Below are 23,750 nucleotides of genomic sequence, written 5' to 3' on the forward strand. Positions count from 1 at the left end.
TCGCAAAAGGAAGTTTCAAGCATGCTTCTTTCTGAAGTCACTCTTGAGTTCTTCTTGAAATTGCGACTGGTGCGTAAACATCTTTTAACAGATGAACCGCGACTTAATTCAAGAGAATGCACTCCGGTTTGTTTTATTTTTTTGTTTGGTTTGGTTGGTTTATAGGGGTTTAACGTCCCAAAGTGACTCAAGCTATGAAGGACGCCGTAGTATAGGGCTTCGGAAATTTCGACCACCTGGGGTTCTTTAACGTGCACTGACATCGCACAGCACACGGGCCTCTAGAATTTCACCTCCATCGAAATTCAGCCGCCGCGACCGGGATCGAGCCCGCGTCTTTTGTGCCAGCAGCCGAGCGCCGTAACCTCTGAGCCACAGTGGCGGGTGTGTGTTTTTTGTGTTTTGTTTTGTAGTGGTGGTCTCTTTTACTCTGCTCAGCGGCATGCCTTCCAGCATTTTTAGATGCAACTTAGATAAAAATACTGGCCGGTGCTTTCTTCGACCCGTTGAGCTAGTGCTAAGCAACACTCCAAAGAAGCACCGGATCATCCAAAGCGACGTCACCTGCGCGTAACGCATCCCACGCCTCTTTGCGTTTCTTCCACCCTTCTTGAGCATTTGCCTCTGTACTCATGGCCGCCACTCGTGTGGGAATGAACCACACTCTTCTTCTCCAGGTGAGGTGAGAAGGACCTGCCGGCGGGCATTAATTGTTATCAACGCTGAGCATTCAGTTCCTGCACTTTCAACTACATTGCGTTAGAGCTCTTTCTCTGGCGCTGAAAGCAGCTCTTTCAGATGTGGGCTCGAAAAGTTTCAGCGAGCTAAGCGAGGTGCCCCCCCCCCCCCACCAAAAAAAAAACAGGCCATAAATAGTACGGGTTTCGAAAACAACAATGTACGGAAACAGCACTACTACGCATTGAAGTAAAAATAGTCAGCAACTTTGAGAGTAAACTGTTCACAATAGGAATATTTCTTGACTTAAAGAAGGCGTTCGACTGTATCAAATTCCACATCTTAATGCTAAAGTTAAGTGAGTATGGCATAAGGTGAATTGCTCCTAACCTAGTGAAGAGCTATTTAAGTAATCGACTACAGTGCACAGAAATACTTAAATCGAGTTGCGCACTAGGAGAAATCAAATATGGTGTCCCACAAGGGTCTATTCGCGGCCCGCTCCTTTTTCTTTTGTGCATAAAGGACATTATTAACGTGCCCTTAACAGCAGACATCATACTGTATGCTGATGACACTAAAGTATGTTTTTCTGGTGCAAACTTATCTAATGTTTAGCGCGAATCTCATATTTAGCTAAGAAACATTTCTGAATGGCCAAGAATAAATAAATTAGAATTTAACTTAAAAGAACAAAGTACATTGTTTTTCGCCCTCGTCGCAAGCATATTGATGAAAACAGCGCTAAAATAATGGTGACACCGTCCAGCGCTCCATTTCTCATGAATTTCTGGGAGTTTTGTTTCAAGAAAACTTGAACTGGTCAAATCATATCGACAGCATAAAAACCAGTATTGTGGGATCTATGGGTATTATTAATAAGTTAAGAAACCTGCTACTCCAACAACTGAAAATTCAGCTGTATTATAGTCTAGTGCATTCACGCCTTCAATACGGTTTATCCGTTTGGGGAACTACAACAAAAACCAACCTAGATAGGTTATATGCATTACAGAAACGAATAATACGCATTATAGAAAATGCACCTTACAGGACTCATTCTGCCACGCTTTTCAAGACGAACAATGTGCTAACAATCGAAACCTGGTAAACAGAAAAACTGCAATTGCCATATTCCGCGCAGTAGATCTTAATAAAACTGAATTTTTCCGAAAATATCTGCTGAAGGAACACAGCTACAACACAAGGTGCACAGCTTACAACATATGTAAAACACGCACAAATTATGCCATGCAAAAGAAATTCTTTGTTATACCAGATTTGTTAAATCGTCACCCAGCCATCATGACAATTGTAAATCAATCATCGTTCATAGGGGTTTTCAAAAAGAAGTTGAATGCCCACTTAATGTTATAGTAGAAAGAACTTGACTTGGTACATTTTGTTGCTTTTTAAGTGCCAGTTTCTCACCTTTGCATCACGTTTTGTATCGCTGCATATTTTTCGTTGTCCTACCTATCCTTCAGTGCCTGCAACCGTTTTCCTGTCCACATTTTCCTTTTTTTTTCTTCACGGTATGCTGAGGTATTGTGTGTATTGACAGGCTGACACTCGTCAGGCATCCGTGTCTTTTTGTCAGCCTCTTAGACAGACCTGTACATTTGTATCTCGTCTGCCTGAAATAAACTTTCAACTTTCAACTAGAAAGATGCGGTTGCAAGCAAGATAAATATAGGCCGTGGCCCAGTTTAGTATAGGCCCACTCTGGGTGTACTTAAGGAGGTGAAATTCACAGATTCAGGATCGCGCCTCCACTACCACATCCTTGACCTCCTTTTGGTTCTGTGTGGACTCACATGCAGGGGGTCAGGAGTACAGGTGGTCTCAGACATAGCTCAGTAGATTAATGGTATGTAGCTCACTGTGGCTACAATGGTGACTTTGCTGCAGCTTGTCTACGCTACTGTAGCGGCACAGCTGGTTGAGAGGTGTTGCTCTCGGGCACCTAGGAGCCACAAATAGAGCAGGCGTAGCCGGGCAGCTTCCCTACGTTTTAGTCCTCACCGCAGCAGCAGATAACTGACAGTTCCTCTCAGTATTTTGTGGTCCGAATAAAACGTATCCCTGCCTGCACATGTCAGTATAGGGCTGCCAGCACAAATTGGTGACAAAATGCTGCGTGCTGTTTCCGGGGACTCTGACGTTGCAGAGCCTAGGCAGAAACTGGACCCGAACCAGTTGCGTGCTGGACTCCAGAATAGATTGTTTTATTCTGATCTCCTCGAACCGAAACAGAGCCCGAAATTTCTGTCACGCTGCTCGCGTCCCTTCGTGTTTCCCGCGTGCTCTAATCCCCCAGAGATAGCGCGGGTACAGTGCTCCGCCTAGTCACTAGAAAAGCTTTCTAGTGAGTCCAGCTCCCCGCAAGCGCCAAGCGAGGATCGGTGCGATGAATGAAAATAATGTTTGTGTTCCAATTAACCCGGCGAGGTGCTAGGTAAGGCTGCGGAGAGACTAGCAGGAGAGGAAGGAGAAGCTGCGTCGCTGAAAATGTAGGCGGGCGTCATCCGCTCCGAGGCTACTGTATCGGCGCAACCGTGGATATCAACGGTGCACGACGCTGGGAGGCGCTCCAGGACAGGAAACGGACCGAGATAGTGTGGCCAAAACCGTCGGCAGCAGTCCTGACGTCCGGGGGGATGTAAACTTGACGAACTGGTCGAGGGCGTGGTGGTTGCGGAACACATCGGAAAGGAGCTGTATATACTCACTGAGGATGGGTGGTGAGCTTGAAACATTGAAGCCTGTAGCAAGGCGAAGTGAGCAGCCATAAAAAGCTTAACCGTTGAACAGGAGATGTCTTGTTTGAAGGCGAACCGTATGCCTAACAAGTTGAGAGGCAGGCGCTGAACGCACTGTTTGGGTGACATGGGCTGTGAGAGCGGTGTTGAGGTGGCGATAAGGGCTCCTCTAGGCCATTATTCCGGGTATAGTGAACTAGAATACTATCTATAATTCCGGAGTTGGCAGGCAGTGGTGCGCAGGCGAGTCGTGGCGAGAATGCGAAGCTCAGCAAAGAGAGCCGACTCGAACTATATGATGCCACAGTCCGTGAAGCGGGACATCCGAAACGGGCCTCCCAGGCAGAAAGAAAGCAGACGCGACGGTCGAGGCAGCAATACCGGGGAGTGGTGTCGCTTCTGGCCAGTGGTTGTACCCTCCCACGCAGGTAAGTACCGGCGACATTGGCCAGGTGGAAATGTTCCAGCTAGGTCGATGTGGGCCGTATCAAAGCTGGCATCGTGTAGGAGAAAATAAGTGGCCGACGGAATGGGGCCCCAAGTAGCCCAGATAATCGGTGCAGTGTTGGAAATGGATGGTTTCACTCTGGTCGTTTGTAAGACGGGCCTATGCTAATAAATTCCCAATATTTTGGCCGATAACATGCGTTGCTTGGAGTGGCGGTGAATCCAGGCAGAAACAAAAGCAGACGCGACGGTGTAGGCAGCAAAAAATGACATCGGTTTAACTGTGTTAAACCGAATAGTTGAACGATAGGTATCCTTACGCTTCTATGATTTTGCTCTTTCTTGTCTGTTGGCTTAACATCTCGTATCTGAGGTAATACTTCTGGGGCTGGCTGCGCGAAGTTTTGGGAGTTTTCCGGGTCAAATCTGGAGGGCATCGTCTATTGGGAGCATTCAAATTAGATTGGATATCAATTTTTGTCCCAATCCAGGGTCAAATTTCGGGGTTGGAGTAAGCCAGATTTGTGTGGTGGGGTGCGCCAATGTTGGCAATGACGAGGGCCAAATTTTGGGTCATCATCACATCGGCCATATTTAAAGTAAGTATGCTTCGGCATCTGACTTAAGGCTCGGTTAGGCATGTTGCCGGGCTTGTTAGTTTAGCATCTGGAAACTAGGAAAAAAAAACACCTTGGCGTAAATAATTTCATATAAGCAAAAGAGACGAGGAGACAAGGACGGGCGCCAACTTCCAACTGTTTATTGCACGAGAAAAGCACATGCATTTATAGCCTCAATTTACGCCCACGTTTTCAATCCACGTGCTAAGCTTATTGCTCCCGGGACGTATCGCCTCGCACTATCATGATTGCACAGGAAATCGTACTTCACCGCATACATTTTAACTGAAGTATCACTCACGCACAAAGCTGCCTTTTTCTTTTTGTACGCAAATAAAAAGCCGCAGACAAGCACAAGGCGGCCTTTTCTTTAGGTACACAAAGAAAAGGGCAGTTTTGTGTGTGAATGATACTTCAGTTAAATTTTATGCGGTGGAGTGCGATTTTCTGTGCAATAATGATAGTGCGAGGCGATAAGTCATGGCTGCGTTAAGGTACGTGGAGTGAAAATGTGGGCGCAACCTGAGGCTATAAATGTATGTGCTTTTCTGGTGCAATAAACAGTTGGAAGTTGGCGCCTGTCCATTGTCTCCTCGTCTCTTTTGTTTAAAAGAAATTATTTGCGCCAAAATGGTTTTTTCTCTAAGTCTGAAGACTTAAGGCTGCTGTGAAATCCCTAAGTTCGAATGTACCTTGAATGTTAAATCTACATACCCTCTGAAACTTGAGTTTTTGCGTTAAATAGAGCTATCGATATATATCGGGGAATGGTGTTGCTTCCGGCCAGCGGGTGTACCTGTCGACGCAGGTAAGTACCGGTAACCTTGGCAAGGTGGAGGTGGTCCCCCTAGGTCGATGTGGACCGTATCAAAGCGGGCGTCGGGTTAAAGAAAAGAAGTGGCCGGCAGAATGGGGTGGTGGTGGACGTTGCTCGTCGGCAAGAAACACATGCGCGCACCCAGTGAGCGCATGAGCCTTCTTTCGCGGTCACAGGTAGCGAGACGCCACGGAGTTTTACATCGCTCGGATTTCAGGCTAGGCCAAGTAGTAGAGGGTGCTTGAGAAAATTTAGGCCAAAATAACCTGGAGCAATCCTATGAGTGTGGTGCAGCGCATGTGGACTTTCTCGAGTTCTAGGGATGTGGTAGACGAGTGCGAACGGGTCAATTCGGAGTCAGTAAGCTGGGCGGCAGCAAGGTTATGAATGGGAATTGTGGGAAGCACTGTGACGGCACGCACTTAGCTGAGAGCGCCTGCAGGAATGTTAGTGGTGCCGCTGACGTGTCGAATGTCGGTGGTGACGGAAGTGGCGAACAGCAAGGTACATGGTGGGTAGCTCCCAGTCAGGCGCGCTATAACGCGTCCGAGTAGAAGTCATACGTTTGGAGTAGAATGCGAGAGGCGGTCAGGCGCATCAGTGTGCAGCTCGAGGAGTGAGCCTCCAGCAGTACTGGTAGCGTACGCCATCAGTACAAGAGGAATGCAGGCTTACGGTGGCCGAGCAGGGCTTCGTCGGCCAGAGCTTATTTGACGCGGAGAAACGCTGTGTTAGCACCGGCGTTCCAGTATACGGGATGAGTCTTATGTTTCGCCGTGAGCAGACGATCAAGCAGCTTGGCCAAAGGGGCACAATTGAACAAAACAGCGCTTGTAGTTCACTACCCCGAGGAAATTGCTTTGGAAAGTAATAGAAGTAGGTTGTGGAAACTACACAATCGCTTCGACCTTGGACTTAATAGATCGAATGCCTCATGTGTTGACGTGGTTAGGTGATCACTGCTCGCAAGCGTGCTCTAGCATCAATTTAAACGATAGAGGCCTTTTCAGGCACAGGGCTTAGACTTTTGGTCAAAGCTGTTTAGTTTACTCTTCTCACAAAGTGCTGCACAACATACTGACCATGTAAATTACTTCTTCTGCGAAACATCGAGTTTTGCTGCTGCTGTGCTCGAGCAGCGACAGTCGGTGCCGAGTAGAAACATTGCAGTCGTGAAAATAAAAGTACACAGTGGTTCTGGCATACGCAGGTAGCGCCCGAGACGTTCACGGCGGAAGTAGCACAACTCGGGGCTCCTTCATCTGGGCCCTCGCGCTGGGAGAACTACACGCTGCAGCCGAGCAGGACGCATTACGCGGCCGTGTGTGGCCTAGCCCTTATACACACGCCGAGCCATCCAGAGTGCCTCATGACGGAAAGGCCCGTGGGACGCTACAGTGTTGATGTAAGTGCCGGAATCTTGCGAGAGCGCCAACGCATCGCACTGCAGTATTCATACTGATATCTAGAGCAGTGAAAAGATTAGCAACTGCTCTCAGTGTGAAGTGCCTTGTTTAAACTGTTGGCAGTATTGCTCCGCCAATAGGATACGTTTGGAGCATCAGGTAGATATAGACTCTCTAAATATTATTAAAGGGTGCAGTATTGCAGGGTCATCATCGTTAGTCACAAGCCTAACTACCAACAGGGCAGGACAAAAGCCCTTACCATATCTCTCCAAATAACCCTGTCCACTGCAAGTTGCGGCCGCCCTAACCTCTCAAACTTCTAATTTTTAGCCACCCCCTGCTATGCTTCCCTTTTCATGGAATCAAGAAGAGTGCTCTGAAGGACCATTGATTATCTGCCTTTGCTTTACATTCCCTGCCCTAGCCTATTTTTTACTCTTGATTTCGACTATGATGTCATTAACCCACCATTGTTCTCTGACCCACTCTCCCTCCCTTCTGTCTATTAACGCCACATGACCTTCAGGCCTCATTGCAACCTGCCCACCCCATAGCGAGCACTGCCCACCATGGCAGGTGGAGATGAAATTATTGATTGGTCGCTCGGGAAGACCGACCTGGGTCTATAGGTACCACTCGGAGCACCTGTCATCGGAGTGCAGTGGCGCATCGCTTAACCGCTGCACCACTGCTCCAGGAGGACTACGAGAACTGCCAGGGATCTATTAATGTAGAGAGTGACCTTCTGCTTATACGCTAATTAAGTCGGAATTAAACCGGCGGAGCTTCAGTGTAACCTCCAATTTTGTGAAAGCTGATGGGGCGGCCCTACATTGCTTTATGACCAAGACTAAGGCCGGCACTGCAACGCGTTCGAGGTAGTGCCAATTGCCGTAGCCTCCCGCCGTGTGCTTGACCTGTGTGACTGACGAAGCCATCCACTATGGGCATTTCTGCTTTTACCCGCATTGGCGTTCTACTATCATTCCTCTGTGTCTGGACCTTCGATGAGTGCGGATGTTCCCTGCGACTCCTCTCGCGAAGTATTCGCGCCTGCCGACGTTACCGTCGTGCTTTAGCCCTCGCCGCGCCCGGCCCCACCTCGTGCCTGCCCTCCGGACGAGCTCGAGGAACACCGCGCGCGTCCAGCGCCGTCCGGCGCTCTCCCGCCCCTACTAGGGCTTCTCCACCAGCCGTCGGTCGCTTAGGCGGCCGCATTTCTACTACAAGTAGGCCTCCCTACTCGTCGGCCGCTCCGGCGGCCACGTAGTAGTGTACCCCCACCGGGACAACCTCACCGGGCCGCCGTCGTGTGCTGCAGCGGCGGCGGCCCCTTCCTCCTTGGATACTCCCAGCAGCTGGCACAGCGGACACCGATGGCGGCGGCCTGCCCACCTCATCAAGGACTGCTGCGCCAAACTTGGAAGTGAGAGCGGCCTGCCTGCTGCCCTCTGCCCTCCCCACTTGCACTTGTGCGCGCGGGGCCTCATCGCGCCGCTCACCATGGCGGTTTTCAGCGACACCATCCAGCTGCCCCTCTGGTGCGGCTTCCAGTGGACTACCCAGGACACTGTGCAGTGCTCCTGCTAAAGCCCGCTGGCCTCCGTGGTGCTACCATCCTAGTGCCACTGCTGTGTACACAGCCCGTCACGCGCCGGAAGAAACGCCTGTCTACAGCGTCCCCCGCCGCGCTGCTCCCTCGGAGCAGTTACCTGCGGTCTTCACCTGCTGTCGCGAGGACCATCATTGTGACAGCGTCCTGCTGACAGCCCCGGCTGCCCTGCAGTCCTTCCTGGCCCTTGGCTAGCCTTCCAGCTGGTCGGAGGCCATGCTGCTTGCCTCCAGCAAGCCCACAAAGTGCGCGCGCCACTCCCAGCGTGCTGCCGTTTATCTCCCCTTCCCTGGTGCGATCCTGTCGCTGCGGCGCGCCTGCCTACTTCGGACCACTTGGATACGAGTGCCCTGGATTTCGGCAAGCTTGGAGACAGCGGCGACTGCAAATCTCCCTCCCCTTACCCTTCCCAACTCCCACTTCCCTTCCCCCTGGTCCCCAAGAGTGATGCCGTGAACAAGGCCAACATACGTCGGGACCAGTATGCCCCCCAAGAATATCCCATAATGATTCAAGTCAAGTCAAATTCTACTATACTTTCCGAAGTGACTCATCGTTCTGCTGCTAATTACGAAAGTTTTTTATGCCACTGCTCTGAACTACCGTGGGTTCCTGGGTGGGTTGTGTGCTTCCCCTGTACTCCGTCTCTTGCGAGGTGGGTACGCGATTGGTACGCGATGTAGACCAGTTGTCGTACAAATCCCGCAACGATTCCGTCTCCTCTATTTCTTTTCCCGTATGAACACACTGCGTTGTATGCAGAGTTCTCCTTTCTGCTTCCCACGGCTCCTGCAACTGCTGCCGCATGTTTGTAGATGTTAGGCAGTCTGCGTGCAAAGCTTATCTTTAAGCACGCACAATACGGGCCGAGCGTCGTCCGCAATCGTGATCAAAACGAGCTCCAGAAGGAAGGACAGGGGTGCGGGTGCCAACTGCCCACCGAGACGAGGTAGACACTAGCGAGTGAAGTCAGAAGTCATGGGGGTATGCTGCTCTCGCGAATCAACATAACCTCTAGCCCAGTGTCTGCCACTGCGCCTGTCCCCCTGTCTTGACAGCTCAGTTTCACTGTCCACAGTTTAAGCATGGCATATAGTTCGCTGCTTGATCACGGGCCATCAACCGGTCTGAGCTTCCTTCACTTGTGCTTCTCTCGTGGAAAAGGACACCAGGCCATGTAGTGATTTGCGTTCGCCAAGTGGAAGCATTACGTCTGCCTTTTCGAAATTTTGAAGGCACGGTGGATGTTTCGACAGCTTTTCATTTTCCTGCCCATTCATGGGTGGCACCATATTTTTAGCCAAAGTCTGAATCTCTTTGCAGGTGCCTCTAGGATCTGCCCCTCATGGTTTGCTACTGGCGCTGCTTTTTCCCGTCACTCCATCTTAAGTTTGGGGCCCAGCCTGTTCATCCGCCGTCAACCATTGTCGTCCTCGCGCAACTTTACACAGCAGCGTCTTGGGTTGGCCACCTGCCAGCTGGTCCGAGACCATCAGTTTGATCAACTGATCGAAAGTTGTTACTTAGTGCGTTTCTGCGTAGAAGTTAGAATCACTATGTAGACGCGTCACAAACGAACGTTCTTTTGGTCTTGTTCTTTTTCCTTGGCGCTGTCAAAATCACCTGTCATATTCGGCCGCCCCCAGACTGAGTACGCCAAGTACGACGTACATTAGCTTGTCGTAATCGCGATTCTGGGCCGGCTTTAGACGGGTCGAAGTGTGCGCAATAAGCTGTGCAACTGTTGGGAACGCAAAATGCCTCCAGAACGTTTTCGGCACCTCGCATGCCTTCAGCAAGTTCTCAACTGACTCGAACCAGATGGGCGCACCTCATCGCCCTTTGGAACCTTTGGAATACGCCTGCTGGCATTTTGGCACAATTTCTTAGCTGAGTAGTTCTAGCGCATGGTTCAACATCTCTACCGTGCACATATCTACACACACCCGCACCTGAGCACATGCGAATCAAATGAAGCTCGAGTTCAAGAGCGCTCACTATTTGCGGCTAATTCCCGTTGGTACTTTTCTGTCTCGGAGAGTGACGCGTTTGCTCCCTCAACGAAGCCCCTTCCATATGTCCCGCTTTCGTTAGCATCCACGCCAGAGGAGTTTTCCTCGCGATTCATGTTTATGTTGGGACACATGTGGCTGTATCTGCTCTCCATGTCACAGCAAAGCTCAAATTACCATGTGCGTCTCCAAAGGCATGAACGAGGACTCTTAGATGTGTGACGCGGAGAACTGCAAGGCTGGCTCTGTTCATTCTTGCTATCCTCCGTACGCGCCACACGTTGGTGTGGATGCTGCGCTGCGTGCTGCTGCGATGATTGGCCGCCATTGCTCTCCGTTGGCGTCCATGTTCCTAACGATGGCCTGCTGACTAAGTAGTCACAGCGATGAGCCACAAACAGAAATGACTTTGTATGCAGCTTGGAGAACTTGCAAGCCGTAGATTTGACTCTGTATTTGTGTCTCTTCAGCGCAGGGCCTTCAGTTTCAGTTTTCAGTTTTCAGTTTTATTTCCAGAAAAAGAAAAATCTGGTGGGACACCTGGGCTAAAAGCTGCTTTTGTCAGCTTGACGAGGCCCAGGGTCCAGCGTATTACAAGGCAGGGCAATTTATACAGACATTGAAAAACCGCAAAATAAAGGAACATGAAAATATTATTACTTAAACACACAGCACAGATAGACGTGTAAAATGTGGTAACAAGTAGAAACGTGTGTACAGTTCTGAAGTAATGTAAAAACTGAAAAAAACACATACATATGGATGATTTAAACACATTCAAAATCAAAATGAATAGCATGACTCCAACAAGAGAGGAAAACAGTGCACAAGAAAATAACAAGCAGTTTATATATTGTGGTTACAATGGTTGTGTGATGTAAAAGAATATAAAGAAAAATATTTGGGACAATGGAAAACAGTTATTCACCAGAACATCTATACGGGTACAAAGTACTGTCGCAACTGATTAAGGCTGGGTTTGGTAAATTGCGAGTGTTTATTTAAAATTAACGGGAGGTTGCGCTTAAGGGACTGTAGTTTGTAACTGGCGCGGAAACGGGGAATTTGCCATAAATCAGTGCTACGTGCAAATGCATTATTGCTGCTATGTTGAAGGGATGTGATTGTAGAAATAAATTGTCGGAAAGGGCCTGATGAAACATAAAATGAGCGCAACATGCGAAATTCATACATATTTTGTATGGGGATGATATTGTACTGACGAAAATACTGTTCAGTAGAAGAAAAGTAGTCAACGTTAGCTATGTTGCGCACAATCTCTTTTTGTAGCACGTGGATCTTTTTAATGTTCCCTTTACTAGTTGTTAGCCATACTAAATTGCAATAATTAATATATGACGAGAACAAGGCGTGGTATATTTGAAGTTTAATATGAACTGGGAGAGAAGAACAGCATCGCGATAAGGTGCCGGCGTTTCTGCAAAGTTTTGTGCATATGTTGTCAATGTGTGATTCCCACGTTAATGTTTCTGAAAAGGTCACTCCTAGGATTTTATGTTCCTTAACAATAACATTTTCTTCCCTTTCGCACTGAACAACATATTGTAGATTCACCATTTTGTTTCGTGGCCGAAAAATAATTACTTTTGTTTTTCTCGCATTAATCTTTAGTCCGCTACACTGTGACCACAAAACCAATTTTTCGAGCAAGCCATTACACCATATTACATTTTATTTGCATCAGGACCAGATAACAGTATGTTCCTGTCATCGGCATAAATAATAAATTGAGCCTTTGAATCAATGGTTACAATGTCATTAATGTATACATTAAAGAGAAAGGATCCTAAAATACTGCCCTGTGGCACTCCGGCTTTAATGGGTAGAAAAGAGGAATGCTTATTACTATCATGCAAAGACTGGCTTCTGTCGTGTAAATAAGATCGTATGAGATTAAGGGGTGTTCCTCGTACTCCGTGTAGATGTAATTTGTGTAAAAGAATGTCATGGCTGAGGGAGTCAAACGCCTTACAAAAGTCGACGATTAGGCCGAGGGTGAAAAGATTACCTTCTATGTTTTCCTCGATTTTCCCTTTCAGTGTTAGCGAAGCATTTTCAGTAGATCTCCCCTTTCTAAATCCATAATGCGCGTCAGAAAAAAAGCTTCATCGTATCAAAAAAATGTGTTAATCTAGATGACAGTATTTTTTCTAGGCCTTTCGAAAACACTGGTATTACTGATATTGGCCTGTAATTCTTAACATAATTTTGGTCGCCACCTTTGTGTATGACTGTTACCCTTCATTTTTTCATTTCCAAAGAAAACTCACTATCCTCAATGACGAAATTAAAAATTACGTGAGAACAGGAGCAATTAACTGTAAAACATGCTTTATGGGTTTTATTTGCTAATTATTAATGTCAAGAGCTTTGCTATTGTTAAGTTGCATAAATGTTCTAGATACTTCTTCCTCGGTAACTGTGTGACAAACAAAACTATTAACTGGGCTATTGATTCGAGGTGCTGCAGAGGGCAGACTGTCATCTGGCGTTATGCTATCGACAAATTCCTTATTGAAGTGATCAGTCAGTTCTTGGCCAGAAAGTTCACGGCTATTTAATATTTTCTTATCAGGCGCGGAGTTCTTAGTCTGACGACGTGAGACTCTGTTGATTGCTTTCCAGGCGGCTTCTGGTTTTTCTTCGTTACGTCAAGAAACAGGTGCTCAAAGTAGGCAGTCTTTGCACGCCGAAGTTCACTGTTTAACTTATTTCGAGCAGCTTTGAATTCTTTGAACGCATTCAGTGTGCGCTCCGTTAAAAATGCATGATACAGATTTGACACAAGCCAACAGCCACAGAAACCAAGGAGCACAGGGGAATTTTTTTTAAGTTTATTCATTTTGTGGTGTTGATCAATTTAGAATATTACTGAATATGTTATCGCTTAAAGCTAATTGATTAGAAAAGCAGAAGAAAAAACAACCACGTGCCGCCGGTGGGATCCGAACCCACGACCTCCGAATTACGCGTCCGGTGCTCTACCTCTGAGCTACGGCGACGGCTGTCAAACCTTCTGCTTTCGGGGGTACTTATGTTTACAAGTAACCTAACCTTGAGAGTGTTCATCAGCGCCACCCACGTTCATAAGCGGCGGACGTAGAACGTCCTGAGTAACCGCAGGTGTGACGTAGAACGTCATCGAACGGAGAGGGTGGAAGCTGCGTGAGAACCCTCTTATGCTTCCTATGGCGTCAAGGCTGCCAGAACCGAGGCCCTCGCTAAGCAATTAAGCAAACAAGGGAAGGGGGATGAGGGGCTCGTTATAAATATGACAGAAGCCAACAGCCACAGAAACCAAAGAGCACAGGGGAATTTTTTTTTTAAGTTTATTGATTTTGTGGTGTTCACGGCTGTTCACGGCTAAGTGAACAGGAGTCACCCATGGCTTTTTTATCTTTTTGGATTGGTGAAATGTTCTGAAGGGAAAGTGCCCACAATATATTTTTATAAACGTTTGAATGAAACCTGTGTATGCATCATTCGAGTTTCGCTTCCTAAGTATAAATGGCCAGTCTTGTGTTCTAATGTCTTGCTCGAAAGATTTAAGTGCTTCGTCTGAAATGTGTTGGAAAGTAAAAGCGTCGGGGCGATTTTTGTTCGACATTTTGGGTGAACGATAAATCATGAAAACAGGGCAATGGTCACTTATGTCTGCAGTGACCGTACCAGCGAGGTACATATCTGTTTCAATATTTGTGATTTACAGATCAAGAGCAGAGGATGTGGGCACTGTGACATGGGTTGGTGTCGTGATCACATTTGTGAAACCAGTTGAAGTGAGACATGTCACAAAATCATAGGTACTGGCGCTAGCGTCTAGCATGTTCAAATTAAAATCACCGCTAGAAATTAACTAACAATTATTCGCGCACGAATCTTCCAAAAAACTCTGAAAAAAATCAATAAACTGTCCACACCTGCATTTGGGGGGACGGTTAACAACGGCGAAGATTTCGAGGTTATGCTTGAGTTAAAATTTTGTAGTCATTCGTAATCAGGCAGTATGCAGGTACAGGCTCATGTTCCCAACAATCATCAAAATAGATGGCTAAGCCACCTCCACGGCGGCCATCACGATTAATGACGAAGCTTTTGTAACCATCAAGGTGAACCCTATCGCCGCCATCATAGCACCAAGTTTCGATAATCATTATAACGTTATATTTAAGTGAAAACTTTGTAGATCGACAATATCATCTTCTTTGTTTATAGCGGAGCGCTCATTGAATTGTAATGCTGAGTTTTCTGATGGGAGAGGAGATCGAACACTGTAAAAACAAGCTCGAGGTAATGAATTTCAGGGAAGGCAAAGATATAAGCCTAGTGGCCTGAACTGTTGGGGATCGGCGGCGAGACTATCTTAACAAGGTCTTTCTCAGTGATGATCTGAATACTTTGTGATGCGTCACTTTGGAGAGCGAAAATCTTTCCGTTTTGCACCCAAACAGACTTCCAGCGTTGCTCCTTTTTACGTTTGATTGCCTTTCCAAGAAGCCAAATCAGAGTTGGGCAGAGGTGCTCATTAATATAAATGGCGTCTGCGCTGTTTAGTCCAATGTCTTCATTACTGATTCTGGCCTTCCTAGCTTTATAGAGAGCGGTGTGCCGTTTCGCCCGAGACTTGAATTTAACTACGATATTTGATGTGTCAGGTGTTCGAGTTGGAACACGGTGGCAGGCTTCAATATCGCACTCATTGATAGGCTCCTTGATGAGTCCAATTTTGGATACAATTTGCAAAACATCCTCATTGTCAGTCTTCGCGACTCCTATAATCTTAAGACTGGCAGATCTTGAATACTGTTCCAGGCCTACCGGCTGATTTACAAGGTCGCTAGCTTTGCTTCTAATTTAGCGCATTTAGCTTGCAGTACCTCGTTCTCGGCGGCTAGCATTGCATTTTTGGCAATTTCGGCCTGAAGGTTTCGCCTGAAGGTTCGCATATCCTTATGTTCGAAATGTGAGTCAATCATGTGCCTCTGCTCCGTCCGCAATTCCCGTATCTCATTGCGCAGGTCTCCTTCAAGTGATTCTCGTGCCGTTTTGATTTCCAGCTTCAATTCCTCTCTCAGCTTTACAAAATCATTTTTGAGCTTTTCCTTATATTTCGAAAGATCTTTAGTCATTGTTCAATCTGTTCCACGCAGAAACAGCCACTCAAAAATACCACTTGGCAGCAACGACGAAAGATCAGAAAGAATGTAACAAATGTGCAACGTAACATGCAGTGCGACACCAACCTGCAGCGGAAAAGAAGAGCGATGCTCATTCCATGCTCACAGCTGTCGTCACCACTGCGAAGTTGATTGATTGATTGATTCAAATTTTATTTCTCAACATTCATACAAGGCATGCTTGTGAAAACATCTGGATCCCTATCTGAAAGCTAGTTGGGATCCATGCAATTCAGTTTCAAAGAAAATTGCAGGCATAACAAAAATTAATTACATACATATAAAAGCTCATGGAATTAGAAAGACATACATGGGTACATAGGGCAACAATATTCAGAGCACCAAGCCTCTTTTATAAACAGATACAAACACACAAAAATACATGAAAAGAAAGAAACGTAGGCTTCACTCATTGTTTATAATATTTCTTCAGTGACACAGGAAAAGTTTTACAATGTTTGAGTTCACTTGAAGCTTGTTCCACAGCTTAATACCAACATGGGCCATCGTTCTTACTCCATAGATAATTTTTTGTTTTCGGAAGAAGGAAATTTCTATGAGTGGCGTTGCGAGTGCATAGTGGTGGGATACAGAATAGCGATGAGTGTAAGGGGTAATTTTCTGTAAGGCATGTGTGTATTGTCAAGACAGTCCTGTATTCAGGTAATGATTGTAGTGGCAGTATATCCATCTGTTTAAAAAGAGGAGCAGTGTGGGCGTTGCATCCTGAATGTGAAATTAAAGCGATGGTCCGGTTCCCGAGCACGCCCTTTTGTAGCTGTTGGGATGACGTCACTGCCCACGTAGCAGGTGTCGCTGATGCAGCCGATGTCAATGATGTCGAGGATGCAGCCGATACGTGTCCCAGCAGGCGCACACGGCTGATGACAGTCACGGTTCCTGTAGCAGCTGCACGATGCTGATAGTGAAAACACCACCAGTGCGAGCACCAACCTACAGCAGAAAAGCAGAGCGATGCTCATTCCAAGCTCACAGCGATCGTCGCCACCGCCTTCTTCGCTGTTGCCGCGATGCTCTCGAGTTGTCTCCTTGCGGTCTTTTAGGTGCTTCGTCCTGCTGCGACGGCGCCAATGATGCTTTATTCATGTCGCCCACCGTAGTCGTCTCTTCTTTCTTGGGGGGCTGAAGACTTGACGAAGAATCACTAGGCATAAAATTTCTGCAGACAATTTTTACAACGTACAGAAGCGTCTTGCAGTGAACTGTCTGGAGACCCCGTGAACCAAATTGGACACTGTGGACCCTGGGGGGGTGCGGTGTGTCTACGTAGCTCTAGAACTAGCTTTGTTAACTAGCGTGCCAGTTACATCCCCTTCACTCCTGAAAGCAAAATACATGCACTGTATCTTCAACCTCACATCACTGTGAAATCAAGTTCGCACTTCTCTGCTCATGAAAAGTGATGTCAGGGTTTATCCTTGTCCCTCGTACAGTCTACTAGTGCGCAATCTCTTCCGTGGGGCACGTCTGCACGGATCGTCAAGTTAAACACGATGCTTCTCCAAAAGGGCCGTGCATGCATCCTCCGTCCGAAAATACCTAGCCCATCTGCCCCGTCAACGATTCCAGCAGCTTGGCTCTTGTGATACTCACACCGATTAAAGCAACCAGAAAAACAGAGGCTGCGCCCATCTATAAACAGAATATCAGGTGCTGTTGGTCCTTGCTAATCTCTCGCACTATCTGTAGCCACAAAAAGAAAGCAGCCGCGCGGCGAACCATGCGCATGGATTGCCTCTGAGACCATCGAAGCGCTTGTCCGTGTAAAGGTGCGCTGAACGGGTGCATCCGGGGCTCCGTTATGCGCGTACTGCACTTGCGGTGGAGTGGCTTGTCCGTCCCTTCCAGTATGTTCTTCGTTCTGTAATGTTTGCCTAGTATAACGGAGGAAATCAAGACCAGTGGCCTTCACAGAGTGCCATTCGGCCCATTGAGGACATCAAGGACACTGATTTTCAAACCACTGCTATGGCATGGCGCTGTTCCATATTGTGGTGAAAGTCTCCAGCCGTCACCCATAGCATCAAAACATGACCTTCATCAACTCTTCTAATGTTTATAACAAAAGAGCTCCATAGTAACAAAAACTTTGTCCCTTTTGTGCTGCCTGGGGTCATGATTAGGGCAGAACATATAAATTTGCCTCAGAAGTTAAGCTTCCAAGGCAGCTCAGTAATGGCCACATTTTAGACACAAGTGATTGAGATGAGTGAATGAATGGTGCTGTCTCCTTCAGCTTTTAGTGTATACCATTAGTTTGGTTACTTTTCCTTGATTGGAAAGGTTTGGTTTAATGAGGTTTAACGTCCCAAAGTGATTCAGGCTATGCGGGTCGTAGGAAGGTACCTAGACACGTTCTTGCAGTTCGTGTCGGAAGTGTATGCAGAACACTGCGCCCGAAATAATTGTTAATGAGTCCAAAACAACTCGCAGGGAAGACATGAAAATACTGAGACGAAAGTCCTGACTCTGCACATATCTTCCATCATGATTTTTCACCTAGTAACCCAACTATAAACTCTCAGCAAAGATCTGTCGTGATAAATTTGAGCTGAACAAATCTTTGGGAGGGTGTAATTAGAGTTTCTAGCAACCCAAAGTGCAACCTGCGGTTTCCAGCGCAGATGTGGGTAGAACTTATTAGCATGCTGCACAGCTTCTTTCAGTTTTGTATGTATGAGGTTCGGCTTGAAAATAATTTCGAGCGCCTTGGGCTCGCTCACCTCCACCAAACCGTCATCACACAGGTGTTTTTACCAGAAATTCGGCTATAAAGCTGGCATTGATCGCTACAAGCTATAGAATGTGGCCAGGTGGGTACCAGTCCTCAATATTAAGGAGAAAGCCTTTTGGATTGGAAAACGTTTATTGTCAGCACTGAGCCCTAGTGGGCATTATACTAGGTGGCTTCGAGCCCATGGCTCTTGGCGACCCTGTGAGCCGACTCAGTGGCCCGGACTTGCGTCAACGGGTCTGAGCTGGCCAGTATAGCCTCCCACCGCTCTAGAGAAGGGACTGGTAGTAGGTCCGCCGGTGGCGGCGCCTTTCTGCAGCTCCATAAAATGTGGTCATATCCGGCTATCTCGCCGCATTGTTTGCAAGTAGCGTTGTACTGTGTTGGATACATGTGTGCTAGCCTCGACGGGCTAAAGAAGGCTCGCGCATGGAGCCGACGCCACGTTACCTCCTGGCTTTTGTCGAGCTTTTTGTCTGGTGGCGGATAGATCCTCCTTTCCAGTTTAAACTGATTGGTGTATTCGTGAAATGATATGAATGGATCTCTCGTGAAATTTGGGGACTCAACCCGGCTCACTGCTCGGCTGACATAACCTCGAGCTATACTGTGAGCCAACTCGTTTCCCCTGTTCCCCGAGTGTGCCGGCACCCATATTAGTTCCACCTCTCTTTGGTCCCAGTCTTTATGTCTTAATATTCGTTCTACCTCCTGGGAGATCATACCCCGCGCAAAATTGTTGATAGCCACCTTGGAGTCGCTAATTATGGTGACTGCTTTGGTGCTGGCCATTGCCATGGCAATAGCCGCGTCCTCCGCTGTCCCTGAGTTTTTTGTTTTGACCGAACCGGCCGTTAATGTTTCACCCGAGTCGTTCACGGCCACGACCACAAAGGAGTCGCCTCCTTCGTATTCCGCCGCGTCTACATAGGTTGTGTATTCCGAGCCTTCGAGCTTGGCTTCAAGGGCCTTTGCTCTGGCTCTCCTCCTGCCTTCGTGAAAAGCAGGGTGCATGTTTTTTGGAAGTGGTTTAATAGTGAGTAATTTTCTAACTTGGGTCTGTAATTTTGCCTGCGCGTTTCTTTCCGGAATTCTATCATGTAATTCTAGGTTGCTCAGGATCTTTCTCCCCGGGGGTGAGGTCGCAAGCCTCCTTAATTGCGCAAATATATGTGCCTCGCATAGTTCTGTGGTGGTGTTGTAGATCCCCAGTTTAAGAAGTCTTTCCGTAGGAGTGCAGTGGGGCGGCCCCAATGCTTCTTTATATGCCTGCCTTATGATCCCATGTATTTTGTTCTGTTCCGCCAGCCCTAGCTTGAGGTAGGGAACGGCGTGAACTATTCTGCTTATCACGAAAGCCTGAACCATTCGGCAGAGATCTTTCTCCTTGACTCCCCGTCTTTTGTTAGCTATTCGTCTTATGAGCCTGGTTGTCATGTTAATTGTGGATTTAAGCCTGTTTATTGTCTCTGTGTTCTTTCTATTGTCCTGTATTATAAGTCCTAGGACCCTGATTTGGTCAACTCTGGCTACCGGAGTCTCATTTACCAGTACGTGAATGTCTCCTGCGTTGGTATCGCGTTTGCTAGCCTCCCGGATCACCAGAAGTTCGGATTTGTTTGGCGAGCATATTAGTCCTGCCCATTCCGCATAATCCTGGACAATATCGATCGCGTGTTGGAGATTTTATTCTATTTCCCCATCGTTTCCTGTATGCGTCCATATTGTTATGTCATCCGCATATAGCGAAAGCCTTTAATGCCGCTGGTTCGATCCCGGCCTCCGCGGTCGAATTTCTATGGAGGCGAAATTCTACAGGCCCGTGTACTGTGCGATGTCAGTGCGCGTTAAAGAACCCCAGGTGGTCGAAATTTCCGGAGCCCTTCACTACGGTGTCTCTCATAGCCTGAGTTGCTTTGGTACGTTAAACCCCATAAACCATAGCAACCAGCCTTTAATGCCTCATGCTGTCGTGACCAAGACTTGTTAGCAAATGTGTCCGCGTTTCGGATACATGCCTTATATGGGCATATGCCAATCAATAGCCAATCGATACTGAATCGGGTGCAATCGAAAGACATCGGAACATAATATTTATTCACTAAATGACTAATTGGTAATTAGTCATTTAGTGAATAAATATTATGTTCCGATGTCTTTCGATTGCACCCGATTCAGTATCGATTGGCTATTGATTGGCATATGCCCATATAAGGCTGTATCTGAAACGCGGACACATTTGCTAACAATAGCCAATCGATACTGAATCGGGTGCAATCGAAAGACATCGGAACATACTTAGTCACTAAATGACTAATTGGTAATGAGTAGTAGTTAAGAAGCGGCATGTGGGACTGCAATGCGCCTGTACCTTAACTAGCACTAATTAATCAGTGTACTAGTTAGGGCCACGTTAACTATCACTAACAATACATTAACTAGTATCACGAAATGTGCAAGTCATCCTTAACTATCAACAACCATCTTTAAAAAACGTTTCTAGACGTTTCATAGACATTGTGGCAAACATTCTAGAGAGTTCCATCACTTGACAGGTGAGTCAAACGACATGATGCATGGCATCAGAACAATGGTAAAGACCAATTAGCCTAATTAACCTTTCTACTCAGACCACATAAATGAATAAAATCGAGTAGGAAATTGGTCGATTTTGGGAATCTAACCAGGGTCTCCGGAGTGCGAGACGAGCAGGCTAACCACTCCGCCATGCCAGCTCGATGGCTTGGAATGAACAAAGGCGCCTCTAGCTAATACGGCATTTTGGTTCACTACCATCTTCCTCCCTTCTCTTACGGCGAGCTTCAGGGGTCCACCCAGATATGCGAGAGAGGGATACATTTCTTTTCCTCAAAAACCAATTACCGTCGAGCAAGCCGTACAGCCGAATGGGCGATGGCGTTCTGTGGACTCCCTGGTAGCGTTGCAAGACGCTGTCGCGTTCCACTTTTACAGGCGAAGCTTAATATCATAACCACACATCAGTGACACAAGCAGCAACACTGCGCTTAAGGCTTTCGCCTCACCGCACTTTAGGTCAACGAAGTTCCTCCCTGAATTTTTTTCGCATGGTCTGGAAGGAGCCGTAAGATGAGGGTTTCCCTAAGCCGACTACAGTATGGTGAGTAATTGAACAAGCAAGCTTACTATCATGAATTAAAATGGTGTATGCATATTAATAGCGCACAATCGTTATGAAAGGAGTAATAGAGCTTTCTGAGTTGCTTTATGTCAAAATGCATTTCATTAGCAATGAGAGAACTATGTACGGCGTGGAGAAAAAACAACAGTCCTGAGAGAGCTTGAATCTTTCTTTAGAGCAGTCAGCACTCGACAAGTTTGTAACGTGAGCCATATTAAGGCGGAAGCCTTTAATGCATCATCGTTGTAAGCAGGAGCTGTCGACAGAAATGTCACGCTTTTCAATTGGTCGAAACGGTCGTGACGTCACAGTGCGCGAATTTCAAACGGGGCCAATTGTACTTTGGCTACTAACCATGCAACCAATTAAATGGATCGTATAGTGATGCTCCAAGTAAGTTTGACTGAGTTTAGTTAATTGCTTAAGCAATTAGTCTAATTAACCTTTCTAGTCAGACCAGATAAATAAATAAAACCAAGTAAGAAATTGGCCGAGCTTGGGAATCGAACCCCGGTTTCCGGAGTGCGAGTCGAGCACGCTACCACTCCGCCATGCCAGCTCGGTGGTTTGGAATGAACAAAGGTGCGTCTAGTGAATACGGTGTCTTCGTTCACTCCCATCTTCCTCCCCTCTCGTTACGGCGAGGTTTAGGTGTCCACCGAGATACGAGAGACAGATACATTTCCTTTCTTCAAAAAGCAATTTACCAACGAGCAAGGCGTATTTGTCCGCGTTTCAGATTGGTCCAAATTGTCGTGACGTCACCGCGCACGAAATTGGACGGGTGTCCACCGAAATATGTGAGACAGTTACTGCGCATCTTCATTTCATCAAATACAATATTCGACTAGTGTCTACTGAGATATGTGAGACAGGTAATGAGTAATTTCATAGCCTTAGTCGCTTTGGGACGTTAAACCCCATAAACCAAACCAAACCAAATACAATTTTCATTTTCTTCATTAGGCCCCTCTTTCTTCATTCACTCACACTTCCGCCCTTCCTGTACGGTGCGGCTCAGGTGTCTACCAAGATCACAGAGAATTACAGCCCCATTTTCTTTCCTCAAAAAGCGTTGCGTTCAAATGGCAACGCATCGCGCCGAACGGGTGGTGGCGTTTCTTGGACTCCGTGGCAACGCTACAACACGCTGTCGCGTTCCACTCCTAAAGGCGAAGCTTAAGCGTCATTAATTGGCAGTTAATTAATGCACCAACAAAATGTGCAGTAAACAATCGCGTAGCAGAATGCAGCTCTCAGGCTTTCGCCTTTCAGCATTTTAGCCGCTTAAGTTCCTCGTAATTTTTTTGCCGCCTCTCGACAGGTTGCAACACTTGCCGACCCAGCTGCGTGGCAGAGGCGCTTGAAGAAGGCTTACTTGGACGATATGGGCATGGCGCCGGTTATGGTGTACGACATGGACCTAGAAGACTTCAGCGGGAAGTGCGGCTCCGGATTGTCGCCTCTAATACGGACAATTGCCACTACGTCCGCGTGACTCCGAACATTACTCCACCTCTTTGTTTTTTTTTTTATACTGGGTTTCTCCTAACAAATGAGACTGTCTAGTCGCCCCTTTCGCGATCTTTTTCCTTCCACAGCCACACTTTCCACGTGAAGATATTGGACTGAAGTTCTATTTTCCTACTTTTCCTAAGAGTACCTTTCATGAGAAAGCGGTTTTTCTGAGAGGTTAGCTTGATTCACCTCCATAAAAACGTCGCTGTTCATGCTAACCTCGGCGATATCATGTATTTACAACATTAAATATTAATTTATCTTTTTTTCTTACGACTGTTACGCGGTAGATGGTCAACTCGTATGAGTGCTCAGCTAGTAAGTGGGCCATGGGCTCCGAACAGCAGGTATATGAGAAGGAACGAAAAAATGCTGTATATGTGATTGCTGCGCCCCGTGCTTTTACACGTGAATGCACAAGGCAAAGATATGAGTGGTAGATAATAATTACGCACAGTACATTGGTCTTTGAGACGCTTCTGTGTTTATACGAAAACATAACACAAAGAAGTAAGAAGAAAGAGTGAAAAGGGTCGTGAAAATCGAGAACTATGTCGCATGGGAAGTGATGTATGCTAATTCCTTGTTGTTAAGTGTCACGGAAGGATTGCTGATGCATTCGTCCCCTTGCCTGCGGATGAAATGCGCTTCCATTATTTCGCGCGTGAGCTTAGTTTTATGGCGGAACAGAACTTCGGTTTTCTTGTACTCAGGTGCGCACTTGCACTTTTTGCAGCAGAACTTGGTGCGCGGAAGCCCGCC

General features: G+C 46.9%; 1 protein-coding gene across 1 annotated transcript in view; it reads left to right on the forward strand.

Moving 5' to 3' along the window:
- Positions 1–22,968, forward strand: part of LOC149360928 (putative chitinase 10) — an 85,600-nt gene extending 62,632 nt beyond the window's left edge. The window contains exons 9-10 of the mRNA XM_089569422.1: positions 6,535–6,729; positions 22,795–22,968. Coding sequence (XP_089425548.1) covers positions 6,535–6,729; positions 22,795–22,968 — 369 coding nt within the window. The remainder of the gene's footprint in view (positions 1–6,534; positions 6,730–22,794) is intronic.
- Positions 22,969–23,750: the final 782 nt, after the last annotated feature.

Source organism: Amblyomma mixtum, chromosome 2 (genome assembly GCF_055824585.1).
Source record: "Amblyomma mixtum isolate Tamu chromosome 2, ASM5582458v1, whole genome shotgun sequence".
NCBI classification, from domain to species: domain Eukaryota; kingdom Metazoa; phylum Arthropoda; class Arachnida; order Ixodida; family Ixodidae; genus Amblyomma; species Amblyomma mixtum.